The sequence below is a fragment of the Temnothorax americanus genome, unplaced genomic scaffold (assembly GCF_048541705.1).
Source record: "Temnothorax americanus isolate GAGA-0224 unplaced genomic scaffold, ASM4854170v1 Scaffold9, whole genome shotgun sequence".
NCBI lineage: Eukaryota > Metazoa > Arthropoda > Insecta > Hymenoptera > Formicidae > Temnothorax > Temnothorax americanus.
In genome coordinates, this window is record NW_027509812.1 from 1,082,490 (window position 1) to 1,098,208 (window position 15,719).

General features: G+C 39.6%; 4 protein-coding genes across 7 annotated transcripts in view; 2 read left to right on the forward strand and 2 right to left on the reverse strand.

Annotated features, from left to right (window-relative positions):
- The window catches only part of LOC143908159 (aromatic-L-amino-acid decarboxylase), a 9,108-nt gene extending 3,766 nt beyond the window's left edge, over positions 1-5,342 (forward strand). For all 3 annotated transcript variants that reach the window (XM_077425553.1, XM_077425552.1, XM_077425554.1), the window contains exons 7-14: positions 175-300; positions 393-631; positions 926-1,100; positions 1,185-1,350; positions 1,626-1,678; positions 1,762-1,955; positions 2,063-2,152; positions 4,354-5,342. In XM_077425553.1, coding sequence (XP_077281679.1) covers positions 175-300; positions 393-631; positions 926-1,100; positions 1,185-1,350; positions 1,626-1,678; positions 1,762-1,955; positions 2,063-2,152; positions 4,354-4,501 — 1,191 coding nt within the window. In that variant the 3' untranslated portion in view covers positions 4,502-5,342. The remainder of the gene's footprint in view (positions 1-174; positions 301-392; positions 632-925; positions 1,101-1,184; positions 1,351-1,625; positions 1,679-1,761; positions 1,956-2,062; positions 2,153-4,353) is intronic.
- Rpp25 (ribonuclease P protein subunit Rpp25) overlaps positions 1-15,056 on the reverse strand; it is a 24,039-nt gene extending 8,983 nt beyond the window's left edge. Inside the window, exon 1 of the mRNA XM_077425566.1 lies at positions 14,853-15,056. The gene's annotated coding sequence lies outside the window, so the exon portion shown is untranslated. The remainder of the gene's footprint in view (positions 1-14,852) is intronic.
- Positions 7,270-12,983, forward strand: LOC143908161 (tyrosine decarboxylase). Of its 2 annotated transcripts, none has more exons than XM_077425558.1 (4): positions 7,270-7,446; positions 8,319-8,538; positions 9,489-11,071; positions 11,338-12,983. In XM_077425558.1, exons 2-3 carry the CDS (start codon positions 8,338-8,340, stop codon positions 10,944-10,946), a joined length of 1,659 nt encoding a protein of 552 aa, XP_077281684.1. In that variant the 5' UTR covers positions 7,270-7,446; positions 8,319-8,337; the 3' UTR covers positions 10,947-11,071; positions 11,338-12,983. The 2 variants fall into 2 exon arrangements, with proteins under 2 accessions (XP_077281684.1, XP_077281683.1); XM_077425557.1 differs by having other exon boundaries at positions 9,489-10,942.
- Positions 13,497-14,841, reverse strand: LOC143908169 (peptidyl-prolyl cis-trans isomerase H). Its single transcript, XM_077425569.1, has 2 exons — positions 14,307-14,841; positions 13,497-14,230 (listed from the first exon to the last, which is right to left on the reverse strand). The coding sequence occupies exon 2, from the start codon at positions 14,122-14,124 to the stop codon at positions 13,570-13,572; it is 555 nt and encodes a 184-aa protein (XP_077281695.1). The 5' UTR covers positions 14,125-14,230; positions 14,307-14,841; the 3' UTR covers positions 13,497-13,569.
- Positions 15,057-15,719: the final 663 nt, after the last annotated feature.

Below are 15,719 nucleotides of genomic sequence, written 5' to 3' on the forward strand. Positions count from 1 at the left end.
TATTAAAAATTAACGTAATCAAATTATATACGTAATACACTTAATCGTGCTAAAATTGCAAGATAAAAAATGTATAAATTTGTAATATTATCAAATACCTTCATATTACTTTTTCGTTCGCTTCTTGTTATATAATATATTGGTTTCAATATTGGTAATTTAAATAATTGATAGGCGATCGAGAGTGACACAGCTGCAGGCTATGTTCCCTTTTTCGTCTCAACGACTCTGGGCACAACCGCCTGCTGTTCGTTCGACAATCTTAAAGAAATAGGGCCGGTTTGTAAAAAATATCCAGGGGTGAGTGTAAATATACGTGGTACACTCGAAAGAGGTTTTATTATTGACCGTATAATTTTCCTTCTCAACCGGAATATTTTTCACGCGCGCAGATCTGGCTACACGTGGATGCTGCTTATGCCGGAAACGCTTTCATCTGTCCAGAATTGAAATACCTGATGACCGGCGTTGAACACGCCGACTCCTTCAACACCAACACCAACAAATTCTTACTGACAAATTTCGATTGCTCCTGCCTCTGGGTTCGCGACCGATTTAAGCTTACCAGCGCACTCGTCGTGGATCCGCTGTATCTGCAGCATACACACGCGGACACGGCTATAGATTACCGGTTATATTAGTCAATCCATTTATAGCAGAAGTATTTTAACATTTTTATTTTTAGATCATATACATAAGTTTTTGGAAAAACTATCTTTTTTGCTTTGTCGCAAATTTTTATTCTGTCCTGTCCGTCAACTTTCAATATATGTTATAGCATTTAGATATTATTTAATTTTGATTATAGTTAATGTATTGGCGAAGATTTTGGTTCACAGAGAAAATGCATAAAATAAGAAAAACACAAGACTGACGTTTTATACAGTAGTTGAACGTTATAAGTAATCAAGTGTGTTTTATATAGGCATTGGAGTATAGCGTTGAGCCGGCGATTCCGTTCATTAAAGCTTTGGTTCGTAATGAGGAGTTACGGGATATCCGGGCTGCAAGCCTACATCCGAAATCACGTCAAACTCGCTAAAAGATTCGAGGCATGCGTTAACAAGGATTCTAGATTCGAAGTTTGCAATGACGTTGTGGTAAGAGAATTTCTCCCGATGTATATTTAAGGATTTAACCATATCGTTCGTATCACCATCTGTTTACCGCGCGGTTCATTACAGCTGGGCTTGGTGTGCTTTCGCGCTAAAGGTAGCGATGAATTAAATCAGAAACTATTGAGCGCCATCAACAACTCAGGAAAGATACACATGATTCCGGCCCGAGTGAATCAGAGTTATACAATACGTTTCGCGCTCGCTGCACCTAATGCAACTGCCAGAGATGTTGGTAAATTATTTTTATAATTTTAATTTTATAAAGAGATTCATCTCTCAACTTTTGGTTAGGATAATATCAAATTTTTAACTTTCTCAATATGTCGAAAGTTTTTTTTGAAAATTGAGTTTTGTGCGATAAATTATATTATCATAGTTCAGCTCATCAATTCTGTCTATAAGTATCGTGCACAAAATATTAGATGAATGTAATGTAAACATATTATATTTTTACATATATTGTGAGAAATAATGTGCGCATCGCGAATTAATTATGCGATGTTCAAGACATGGCGTGGAGCATTATAACGGACTACCTAAGCGAATTATCAGAATCCAATGTAAGTTGGAGCATAATTACTTTAACATGTTATAGGAAACGAGAATCGTTGCATATTAATCAAAATCTATTTTTGCACATCAGGACGTAATGGATGAGCTAGCGGACACTCGCGAGAAGAAGAGAAAGGCCACCTTGGAGCAAAGGAGATCTTTCTTCGTGCGCATGGTGTCTGATCCTGCGATTCAGCCAGGATTCACAAAGACTCCGAACAGGACGGGAGCCAAGCTCGACACGCAGGCAACGATCGGCGGTATCGGATCGACTCAGTCCGGAGCGTAAGATGAAATCTTAAATATCATAGATCGTATCGATGGTATCTTAATTTGTTAGTATTAAACTCTGTGTAATTAGAGAATAAATATATACAATTTCCTTTACTTAGGAAATCCTGGATATCCTGGCCACTTGCTAATCTCATCCAGGCAGTCATGCAGGCGAAAGAAGCTGCCGATACAAGTGAATTATCGTTCAGGTATTTGTCTATTTCTTCCGATTTGGAAATTTATTATAATTTATGTTATAAATTATCCTTGTTTCTAACAAGGATGCTGGAGCAGCAGGCGAACTCAATCAGCGTCAAAGAAGTGCTCACCGATTCTTACACAAACATACTGAGCGTCTGTTCTAGGTCTACCCATTATACCGATCCGTATGTTTTTGGATGAATTCGAGGAGACGCGTAACATGTGCATATGAGATTTTCAAACACATTTTTGCCTTATACTAAAGCTCGCAGCTCATTTCTGCAAGCACACAGGATTCTTCTTTATTGTATTTCCGAGGGTGATGTACGCTGAATTTATACGTACAAAGTCTAAATTTTTATGTGCAGCAAATGTTGTCACAACATAACTATAATTTTTCTATTTTTTTTTTCGTTTTTGATGTAAAATCGACTGCATCACCCTCCGTTTTTGCGCGTACTTTAATTCTGTAAAAAAATTTTTTCAATTCCGTAAAGCCAATTCAAAGTTTAGTCTGTTCAAAAAAATGTCGGTAATTCTTGCCACTCCAGCATCCCCTTAATCATACGCATCAACAAAATCGCGTAAACATTCTTTTTTTCTAATATTTTTTTTTATAGAGATACAATTTCAGATTATATATATATATATATAATTCCGAGTTGACTTCTTCGTAAAAAAAATGTTTGAAAGTAACGAGCCAAATTTATATTTTTCGTCGCATTAAAAATTTTTCTCGGAACATTGCGCTATTATACAGACGGCAACGCAATGCAATGTAATGCTCCACGCTTGGTGTAAAGTAGCACCGCGCGATATCTGCCGCTATTATATACAAGGACAAATAGTGTCTTTCCTTTTATCGTCGCCGTTATATCGACCGCGGTATAATGACATTTGACTCCATTGAATGTATACAAGTTCATTTCAGAATGATCCAAATCAAAGTGCACTGGGATACGAAACGTACCGTTATCTGTTACCTTTGCGCCCGGCCAACTTTTCTCCCCCGTCAATGACAAAGATAAACATTTTACTGTGCAGAAATATTTTATTATAATATTTTATTTTATTATGCTGCTTAAGAAAAAAATGCACAAGAACGAATAATTTTTTCCTATAGTTTTTGGACACTATGTGTTTGTGTGCACGCATTTCTATAATTATGTATGAGTGCATGCATTTGTTTCCGTACGAATTGCAGATTGCAAACGTGGATCCCCGCAATCTGTCAATTTTGCAGTCTTTAGTGACTGCAAACCACTTTCCAATTCAAAATGTGTTTTTATGGAGATGTATATGTATGTAAGTTAAGTTTTTTGTATATTCAATTTTTTTTATACATCGCGTAAACAACTTTTCTAAAGTGCTCGTCCGCTTGATTTATGATTATAGTGACGCGCGCGCGCGTAAGGTGCTTCTTTTTCAAATTCCAGTAAAAGTCGGAAAACGTGATTTTCATCGATTTTTATATATCAAACACTGACTGTATCTCTATTTATATTTTATGTCTCATTCTCATGTTACTTACTTTATATTCTCCAAAATGATACAAATATATAAAAATTCTCAAACTTGTTCCATTACGTACCTAATGCGGTAAATTATACGTGGTAAAAAGTCAAAGAAGAAATATTTCTTCACGTATATAAAGCTTATCAATTTTGCTTCGGTCGATTCATGAATAATGTAAAAAAAGACTTTTGCTTCTAATATAGCATGCAATACATGTTTATGTAAGTACCTTAATGGCTCAACTTACGATAATATAACCGATCATCGTTTACTATATAAAAGTAAATCAAGCAGACGAGCATTTTAGAAAAATTTTTTACGATAAACATAAAAAATTACATACGCAAATAACCTAACTTATATATACATACATCTCCATAAAAATACAACATTTTGAATTGGAAAGTGGTTTGCAATCACTAAATACTGCAAAATTGGACGGATTGCAGGGCCCACATTTCTAATCTGCAATTTATACAAAAATACACGTGTGTTACAGATGTATTCACACTTGTATAAGCATAGAAATGCGCGCGTTATTTATCTTCCTAAGAAAATTATCCTCTTGTTCCGCTTGAAAAAAATATATGTATATTATATATTTTGAACAGCGTTTTATCGTTGCAAACATTATCTAATATATCTTAGTTTCTCTTTCTCCGTATATATCAAAATTTTTTGTTTCGACGCACAGATTCCGCAACTTGGATACCATGGTGCACTTGGATACCATGGCGCGCTTGAAGACCGAAAGTCGCCGCGGTAGCAGTAACGGATGCAGCCCGGATCCGTCCCCGTCTGCTTCGCCCTCGCGAGGCAGATCGCCCAACGGCCGCGCGTAATCGCATTACATCGATCTTTCCTTTCTTCGTGCGATCTTTCCGAGGAGTCCTCCAAGCGTATAACAATCGCAACGGATGGCTCTTTGTGCTCCAAAACCCCGTTGTGTGCTCCAAGAAGACGGAGAGAAAATCAGCTAGTTAAAAGTTTACATCGGGAACTGATACTGCCGACAATCTCGATATTAAAGCCCACCTTAGACCATGGCACGTATATATAATTTGGGACAGAAAGAAATAATTCTGTATATTTATAAATCTAATATGTCTGATATAATTTCACGTGTCAAATTGCAAATATAATTATAGATAAGAGAAAAAAATCTCATGTCAAATCTCGAATTATAATTATATAAAGGTACATTGCTTGAACTTTGCAAAAATTGTTTAGGTCTTCATATCATGTCATCATATTACATATTTTCGGCGTCAAAATATTGCTGTCGCAAAACAATTAAACCTTTAAGTCGCGAATTATGATTATTAAGTCTGTCACACACCAGTTTTACTTATATTATATCTTAACATGCCCCAATTTTATTAGCAACCCAGGTAGCACATACTTGTTTCAGAAATGTTTTATAACCGATTTCTAGAAACGTTTCTCGTGAGTAAAAATGTCTATCGTGATCTCTGTATTATGAGACGTACAGAATAATATACGTATATAGAATTTTGCTCCGTAGATATTCTGTCACGAATTACAAACTGTCTAAAATGGGCTTGAACGGAGAACAAACTTTGCATTAAATTGCTCACCAAGGGATAGAATCAATGAGATGTCGCCGAAATTGCCCCGTGGTATGTTTCACTCGATATGAAATTAAATACGTTTCAGTCTCAACTGTGCGTCTCGTTTTCTTAAACATTCCCGAACCACGAAAGTTTCAAAAAATTTTTGAAGAATTCAGAGAAAAATCCTGAGAATTCTTGAATGTTTTAGGACTGAACTTCCCGATGCATAAAAAAGAAGGAACCCCTTTCTGGTTTTAAATTCAAGATTTGGATAAAAACATAGTAAAAAGACGTAATACGCCATGTTATATATATCACATATTATATTATTTTATATCTTTATATAAAATTAACAATCATTCCGATCAACGGAAAAATAAAATAAAAATTTGTTTTAGGACATCGCAAGAGCAAATATAATTAACTGTTATCGGTATTATTACTGATAACAAGATAATTGACTGTATCGTTGCATCGTATTTAAGTAACAACCGGTAGGTCATAAGCGAACTACGCTACGTGCAAAACTACAAGATATAGGTACATACGTATATATACAGTTGGAAAAGTTGAAGTTACGTAACATGCAATCTACTTTGCAATCAATTATTCAACCGTTCTCTTTGTCTGCATACACGTCTAATAAGTTTCAAATTTTCATTTGTATCGTAGGCGAAACATATGACATTCCGCGGACAGGTCCGCGACATCCCGTGCACAACTGACGGCATTGAATTCGCTAATTTCGTTCGAGTCGCTATTATAACTCAAGCGACGCGCGTAAAAGGAATTGTCGCCGATCAGTACGAGGTTTAATTACTTCTCACGCGTTCACGAGCACCGAAACTCATGATCCCGAACCGGGATTCAATTCGGAAAACGGCGGACGCGAGTAGATCATGCGTGAAGGTGGCGATGAGAAAACGAGTAGCGATCGGCATGTGTGTATGTGTCACGAAGATTGAGCGGTGACCTGTCACCGCTTCCACGGGGTGTGTTGTAAATGTAGGTGAAGAGTAAATGTCTATTTATAAAACGGTGGATAGACGATGGGGGAGAGCAGTACGGCGGAGAAGAATTTACCCCCGTGCGCAGAACACGGCACACTGTATGGGACGTTTATTCAAACAGCGACCCCGCTATAGCGCCATTGATGCTGATCTGCAGCATCGGCTTTCGAATTTTCGCATTGAAAGCATCGATTAAAGAAACCTCAGGGAAAAAAATCGATCTTAGAATAGGGGTTTAATGGAAACGCTGGGACTATTGCCAAAAATCGTTTGAATTTCAATATTCCTAGCTAATTGAAAAAAAAAAATGCATTTGTTTCGTTACTAATACGTCAAATGTGCAAACAAAATTTTGATTTCGTGCTATAGCAACGATTATAATAAATCACTAATAGGGAAAACATGAATAAGAAAAATAACTACAATTCTCTTATTGACAATATAAAGTACGATATTAAAATTATTTAAAAAAGTCCGTTCAAGAAGCAAAGCGGTTTGCGCAATATAATAACGCGCGATGTATGATGCATTACTGATGTATATAAAAAAATTAAATATCTTGCAAGACATTAAGTCTAACTATTAATAATGTATAACGTGCTTTAATTATGCTTTAGTTACTATCTTCCATGTAGTTTGCATTTATAACGCGGAATCGCCAATATTCCAACGTGCAGAAAAGTTGATTGATACTCAGGCGTTAAATTTGTACAAAAGACATTTGCACTATCACATTGATAGATCGGCGTAAATTCATCCGGGTCCAGCTGTCGAGATCAGATTATCGAGAGATCATCGCGATGATCTAGAATGCGTCGTAGGACCGCATCGGGATCGAAGAATTCCTTCTCTCTCGTAATCGATCTTTATATTTGTTAGGAAAAGAAATTTCATTACGCTTTCTCCCCGGTTTGATGTGTGTGTGTGTGTGTGTGTGTGTGTGTGTGTCTCTCTCTCCATCTTAATTTTATCTGCGTGATAGCAGGGGCGTACGGAGCCGAGGCGCGCATAAAACTGACCGGCGCTTCGGCAGGTGCTACTAGTCTCTCGTCTGACGTGGCTCGAGGCAAACGTTCGATACGTGCGAGGGAAAATCGCGCGGCGCTCGAGTTACGAGAATACGCGAGGAGCAGTACGCGCGATCGAGGGGGCCGATTTTCCGCCAAAGTGGAGCGGCTTTTCGAGCGGTAGCGGAAACGAAACGTGAGTGGAACAGACGGGTTATACACCGTCGAAACTTCTATACGCGTCGCGCCATTCGCGCCACTCGTTCGCCTCGGAGTTGCGCCCCTTATATTCGCATACGCTCACGTAAGACGATTCGGCGTAGAGAGTCGATTTTCCGTCGAGAAGCGTAGCGATTTTTCGAGTGGTAGCAGAAAAGAAATGCGAGCGTACCGGCAAGCTTTGTCCAAGTTCTCCGATAGCTTCGTCCGCCACTTTTCCTGCTTTTCTTAAAAAATTCTTATAAAATTGCGCCTCAAAATCCGTACATGTTTGTACTTCGTTTAAAACATAAAGTTTTATTTATATATAAAAAAAAAAAAAAAAAAGATTAAGAAATACGATCGATTATAAAAACTACGATTACAGAATTTATGTTCTGAAGCCAAAAATTTCGTGGTTCATGCACTGTGAAATTTAAATTTCCGTTAAGCGTCATAAATACAAATTTAACCGAACTCGTGTGATTTTGTTTGTCCAAACTCGCGTCGCCGTAATATTTATCATGTGGCACCTCGTGTGTAATTAATTTAACACACGAGCGTCCCACGACGTTACTTTTATAATATTTTTGCGGATTATTATTAGACGTCCATCGATATCACATTTCCTTTTGCTCGAAAGAATTAATACGCCGCGAAAAAGCGCGGAAGAATTGATCCTTTTCTAAAGCAAATATAGGAGGATGAGGATATAACGGCGAGAGGCGCATCGGCGCGCCGATGTACATTTTTAAAGAAAAACAAAAAGTCACGAACGCGTGTGCGACGCGGTACGTCGCGCGTTCGTGCCTAATCAGGCGGGTGTTTTGCACGCTCTGACGCCTCCTCGCGAAAATCGCTGCATTCCAGCCCGGGGTACTCTGGCATCATGAACATCGATGAATTTCGCGTGCGCGGCAAGGAGATGATCGAGTACATATGCGACTACATCCGCACGCTGGAGGGCAAGAGGGTGACGGCGAACGTCGATCCCGGCTACCTGAGACCCCTGCTGCCGAAGGAGGCACCCCTCAAGCCGGAATCATGGGACGCCATCATGAGGGACGTCGATGGCAAAATAATGCCCGGAGTGAGTTTGCGGTCGTATAACGGGTTGCCGTGATTATCGATCCCCCTTCTCCCTCTCCCTCTCTCTCTCTCTCTCTTGCCATTGATTTCAACCCCCCTTTTCCGATATAAATAATGTTCGTGCACGTGAAAGAGAGAAAAAAAAAGGATTGATAAAAACTTTCCTTCTTCTTTCTCTCTCTTTTTCTTGGCGATGTAAAAAAACGTACACTAATAACTAATAACGTAACATTCGGTAGATGGATCGCGATGCTTTTTGCGAAGCAGCAGATTTTTCAGGACGCGATCTTTACGGGAACTTGAGGAAAAGTTAAGGTCGGCCCGTGACGTAAAATGTTTGTGATGTAACGCGTGTTACGTAAATCTTGTAAGAGAACAATATTTTCAATACACCGCTAGGATACTTTCTGAATATTCGTGGCATTTAACATTTTCATTTGAAATGTGACAGTAATAACTAATTAAAAAGAAATTTATCAAATGGAAATTTGTTACTGGAGATCTCATCTTACTTTTAACGATACGAGAATTAATATATATAGCCTAGAAAAATGTAAAAATTAAGGCAATCTCGTAAAATAAGATTGCCCAATATATGATAGAAAATGTTTAAAAATAATTTTAATCGAGCGATCGTCGGTTGAACAATACAAGGACGGTGACCACGTCACAAAATTCCGATCTCCGTTTCCGACGGAGATAACGGCACGGAGAATGACGGCGTCGCGACGCGACGCGCGCGCGACTTTTTCCACAAACGCGCGCGAAGTTCGTTCTTAATCCAATGCAATGTTATCGCGGTGACAATGAAAGTCGCCGTTGTCAACGCCGGCATTTCCGCTGTCCATTCCGTTGTCCCGTTCCATTAAATCCCGCGTGTAAATCAATTTCAGAACATAAAAGTAGGTTACTCGACTCGCGGCTGTACGCGGGGGACAATGCTTTTTACAGATCACCCACTGGCAGCATCCGCGATTCCACGCCTACTTCCCGTCCGGCAACTCGTTCCCCTCGATCCTGGGTGATCTGCTGTCGGACGCGATCGGCTGCATCGGTTTCTCGTGGGCAGCCAGCCCGGCCTGCACCGAGCTCGAGACCATCGTGCTGGACTGGTACGCCAAGGCGATCGACCTGCCGGCTGAGTTCCTGTCGGAGCAGAAGAGCGGCGGCGGCGGCGTGATCCAGGGCTCGGCCTCCGAGTGTATTCTGGTGACGATGCTGGCCGCGCGTACCCAGGCGATCAAGATGCTGAAGGAGCAGGAACCCAATAAGGAGGACTCGGCGTTTCTGCCGAGATTGGTGGCCTACTGCTCTACGGAGTCGCACTCGTGCGTGGAGAAGGCGGCGATGATAAGCCTGGTGAAGCTCCGGGTACTCGAGCCGGACGAGAAGGCCTCGTTGCGCGGCAAAAGGCTCGAGTCCGCCATCAGGGAGGACGTGGCGAATGGCCTGGTGCCGTTCTACGTGTCCGCCACTCTGGGCACCACCGGCTCCTGCGCCTTCGACAATCTCGTGGAGATCGGGCCCGTGTGCAAGTCGTACCCCAACATCTGGCTACACGTGGACGGCGCTTACGCCGGTAACGCCTTCATCTGCCCGGAGATGAGGCCGTTCATGGCCGGTATCGAACACGCCGAATCCTTCAACACGAATCCCAACAAGTGGTTGCTGGTGAACTTCGACTGCTCCTGCCTGTGGGTGCGCAATCGGGTGAAGCTCACGTCAGCGTTGGTCGTCGATCCGCTTTATCTTCAACACGCTCGCTCGGGCGAGTCGATCGACTATCGTCACTGGGGTATCCCGCTCAGCAGACGATTTCGAGCGTTGAAGCTCTGGTTCGTTATGAGATCGTACGGCATCAGCGGCTTGCAAAAGTACATTAGGAATCATATAAGACTGGCTAAGAGGTTCGAAACGCACATGAAGAAAGATAGGCGTTTCGAGATCTTGAACGACGTGCGGGTGGGCCTGGTATGCTTTCGGCTGAAGGAGAGCGAGGAGATGAATCAGGAATTACTGGCTAACATTAACGCGTCTGGTCGGCTGCACATGATACCGGCCCGGGTGATGGGCAAGTACATCCTGCGTTTCTGCGTGACGAAGGAGGACGCGACCGAGGAGGACATCGATTACGCTCTCAGCGTGATCGAGGAGCACGCCACGGAGGTGATGCTGGCCCACTACGAGGGCACGGAGGACGAGTACAGGGCGAAGGGCCCGAAGAGCCCGGCCGCTCTCGACAAGAAACTCGTCCGGAAGTTCAGTTTCACCAGGAGCGTCACCAGAGACGCTTACAAGAGATCTATCTCCAAATCTAGCCTGCACGACGGCGCGACGCCCATCATGGTCGTCGACGATAACTCGCAGGTCGACGCCATCGACGACGACCGTTTCCGCAACAGCAGGTAGATCTTTGAGCCCCTGATGGACCAATCCAAAGCTCGTACTTTCGTGAGATTCATCGTTGTTAAATTCGTAGTGTCAAATTATACTCAATTTGACACACATGGTAGTTGAAAATTATTTAACATAAGGTATTGGTTTAAATTTCATTTTTTAATATTTAACGGTGGTCACAGTAATATCGAGAAGATATGATTATATTTTCAATTTTAATTTTGTTTTCTATTTTATGTTTAATAAATCCTATTATTTTCGTTTTCCCTTTTAAATATGACGGAATAATGTAAAATTTCTTTTCTTTCCTTTGACTCGAAAACTTCAGAAGCTCTAGGTTTATAGGTTTCTTTCGCTATTACGAGCTTGTTAACAATAATTATCAATAAATTATTGATTTCAGATCGTGACGATGTCGATGACGGTCCCCGGCGCCGACTCGGGACGACGTAGACGGTAATAAAAAGGGTCCTCGCTACACGGCCGTGTGATGCGGAACTCTGACGGCCCACCGTCGTCAATTTACTGATTCCCGAAGTCGCGTTTGTCGATAAGGACCGAATATCACCGATTACATCGCCACGTAAGTGTTTAGCCAAATTATTCGTTTCCGATCAAGTTCGCTGAATGCCAAGATCGCTCGTTTACTTATGGACGACTGATCAGCGATCGGTCGTTATCTCGAGCACGAGTGATTCTTCGTGGCGACAAATCGCGTCAATGTATACATGAGATATCGAGCCGAGTTTTGCGATAGAGCGTGAGATTCTTAAGCACATTTTAGACAGTTCGTAATTCGCGATAGAATTTGGCTTAAACAATTTAATTACGAACGCACATGTATAATGCAAAAATATTCGATTAGTATAAGCCTTTTTTTATTACGATCAAGTTTTTATAAGAATAAAGATTTTTATTAAAATTATAGATAGAATTTTGCCGCACACAGAAATTCTGTTCCGAATTACGGTCGGTCTAAAGTGGGTTTTAGAGGCGGCTGCGCGTATAGTTAACGTAGTCGTTTGATCTATTTTGGTATATATACATATATATATATATATATATATATATATATATAATATATATATTGTATATGTATATGTCTGTATAAGCGATAGAGCGAGATGAATCGATGTACATATGTAATACGTGATAATGACTGCCGATGCACGCACGGACTCTAATAGTTTTATATAAAATGCTAGTGAATAATTAAAGTGTATCGATCTCAATAGATTTACAAGTGAATAGCAAACGATTATACCGATCCCAGTGTATACCGGATATATCAGAATTCTATTTTTTTTTGCTAATACTAGAACCGAAATTGCGAAGAGAGTCAAATACCTTCTAAATGTAATGTAATTGATGTGAATACATCCATTACATTATATTTAGGAGGTATTAAAGTTTAGATACGCGATATACAAAATTTCGATTGAATTCAATTAGAAAATAATTTATCAGTTAATGAAGACATATCGTTTAATATAGTGTCGTTGCTGATTAAAAATTAACACGTTATAATAACGTGATCTCTGATAATCCATAAGAAAAAAAAACATCCAAAATTTAACAATTTATAACTGGAAAAGTCTACAATATTTTGGAGACGCTATATAGTGAAGTAAAATGCATTAGAATTTCAGACACGCATGGATATGAGCGGACAATTGTATAATCGACGTCGCATCGACCAATAAAAATAGATTTTAATTTAGTTATAGAAGGTAATCCTAACGATAAGAAAAACATGAAATAGTACATGGAAAAAACAAACATGTTTGCAAACTTAAAGAACTTCAGATTTAGATTGATAAATTTACGGGTCGATGCTAATACGAATATATCGATGTACGTGTACGTTTGTCTTTGATAACTTGCTCCGATTTATAATTATTATTAAATCAATTTCAATACGTACAAAGGTAATACTGGAGAATTACCCGATTATATTAGAATTTCACAAACATGATAGATAGAATGATTATGAAGTATTTATTTCATATGTACAGATGTTATATAATAAAATTAAAGTTCGTAAGATAACTGAATTTTCTTTCATCCCCAATGTCGTTTAATTTTAATTATAATCATTTGTCTTTTTAATAAAATTCCTTTTCAGCAACCAAATAAACTTGTTTATTAAGTTGTTAGCGATTAAATCCACTTTAAATGATTAATAATTTGTTTCAGAAAACTACTTATAATTTTATTTATCATAGATATATATCTTATATAGATATGTGTTCAAATATAAATATTTTTTGTATCGTATGCAATGTATACGTGTGGAAATTATAGAATTATATTTTAAATTTTAGTACAAATCATAAATCATAAAATAAGTTTCGTTTTACTATTGCTTGTAAATTTATATGTTAAACGTAACAAGTTTACAATTTGTATTGAATTAAAATTCGAATCATATTCCACGAAAGTGCTATTATATAAAGATTATTAAAACTGTAAAAGTTATTTTATTTTTACATATAATCTCAAGTAACAGCAATTTATGTATGTTGCAAAAATTATACTTTCGTTATATTTTGTTGAAAAAGATATATGCAGACATAATTACATCATAACTATCAATTATATCAGTTAATATACAGATCTAAATAAATAGTTATCGCTACATCTGTCCACATTGAGATATCGTCACAGGAATCTTTGGCTTATTGTTCGGTCCAGTAGGAACATTCTCCACTTTCCTCATAACGAGAAGACCATCGATAACTCTACCAAAGACAACGTGTTTGCCGTCCAAGAAATTACACTTGGCGCACGTGATGAAGAACTGACAGCCGTTGGTGTCCTTGCCGCTGTTCGCCATAGACAGCAGACCAGGAGAGTCGTGCTTCAGAGTGAAGTTCTCATCTGGGAACGTTCCACCGCTGTAGATACTTAAAACCCCGGTGCCGTCGCCGTTGACGAAGTCGCCGCCTTGTATCATAAAGTCCTTGATCACTCTGTGAAAAATGGCACCTTTGAAGCCCAGCGGTACGCCGTCCTTCCTGTATTCCCCGGTGCAAAACTGTCGGAAGTTCTCCGACGTTTTCGGGCAGACATCCTCGAACAGCTCAAAGATCATGCGACCTATCTCGGTGGTGCCTACAGACACGTCGAAGAACACGACCGGGTTGTTGGGGTTTCGCAGCTGCGCCTGAATCTGATTCCAAGTAGGCATGCTTGTTCAGGATACTCTTATCTTCGGTTCTTCAGGATTTTTAATTGGCACCAGGCAGCAATCAGTTGGCCATTCGAACACCCATCAACAGGTAGCGAAGGATTTCCTGTATAATGATTCTTCTTTTATTTGTTGAATACCGATTATTTGTAGATCTTTAAGCAGTGCCGCACAATCCTTACCTTCAGTTAATTTACCGTGAACACTTATCGCAGAATATCCCACAAGCTTTTAGTCAAATATGGACGAGAGATGTGCATCAGAGTGAAACATCACACAGACGAACATAACCTCAATGAGGGATGCTTATAGGTTAAGTTTTCTCCGGAATGGATTTTGCGGCGCACAATTCGCGGCTCGCGCAAAATGATCGACGACTAGCGTTTCGAGGTAACACGGGTAGCAAAGGACGAGCTTCGCGTTACAATTCACGATATCGCAAAAATATCTCAACGTAAACGCATCTTTCTCAGCGAGTCTCGAGATACCGCGAGATCGCCGGCACAGAGCGATGAGTAGAGGTTAACGTCTTGCGATATATACGCCAATTTCTTTGATAATTACAGAAAAGTCACTCGCCGTGTGACACACGTCCCGTATTATTGCGGGACGATTAATAACAATAATAACACGAAGCGGCAGTATAGCGGCACAGATGCTCCGACGCGTTGGACGTAAGGTGGAAAACGTGCGTCGCAGTGGTGCTCATTTCAATTGACTCGTCTTACCTTGCTCGACGACGACGTAATCAAACGGCGACGCGCGACACGGTTCTCTCTTCCTCCAAGCGTCCTTGCGGCGATTCAGAATGACAAGTGTTCGACGAGAAACTTAAATATATAGCGACCACCGACCACCGCACCGTCCGCGAGAAACTAACGCGCGCTTATGCACTCAATGCACTGTTGCTCTTTACCGGTTACCGGCGAGATCACGTGATCGCGCGCGCGCGACTTTCATTTCCCGCGCGACGTGTATCGCGACATTTTTTAAGAATCCTAAAACATAAAGTCCAGTTTCTTCGATCACATGTCCGATGTGCATAGAGCTAATAACGTGAAATAATTTTCGCATTTAATCTCAAATCTTGTAATTTCATTAAAATTGATTTTACTTTATTAGTATTGCACGCAGTGGCTATTATACATATATCGATACACATTGCGTGACCGACAATGAAATGTACAAAAAGCTATAATAAACCAAATTGTTGTAAACTATAATAAATCAGATTCCTATTTTGTTTCTCCGTAGCATTTTCTTTCGTTAGAACGTCTTTACATAATTTTTGCTTTTATATCTATTCGTTGGAAACATTCTTAGCATATATATATTACACACATCTACATGTGTGTGCAAAAAGATATTGTAATTATTTATTTACCTGAAAGCAAAAGGGAGAAACGCTTTGTTCTAATTCATTAGCAATCGCTTCATTGCCTTACAAATATATGAAAATAATGTAATTCCTAAAATGATCAAATCTATTTTACAACTATAGTCAATTATTTCAAAAATTTAGCATTCAACTGAAAATACAATCTACATCTCCCTTTTATAAAAAATGTAAACTTTGTATTCGTCGTTGATACATT

Bases quoted from the DNA above. Each gene is read 5' to 3' on its own strand.
- LOC143908161 (XM_077425557.1), top strand. From the start codon at position 8,338: ATGAACATCGATGAATTTCGCGTGCGCGGCAAGGAGATGATCGAGTAC. The intron at 8,539-9,488 runs GTGAGTTTGCGG...TGCTTTTTACAG, and splicing joins ATGGCAAAATAATGCCCGGA to ATCACCCACTGGCAGCATCC.
- LOC143908169 (XM_077425569.1), bottom strand. From the start codon at position 14,124: ATGCCTACTTGGAATCAGATTCAGGCGCAGCTGCGAAACCCCAACAAC.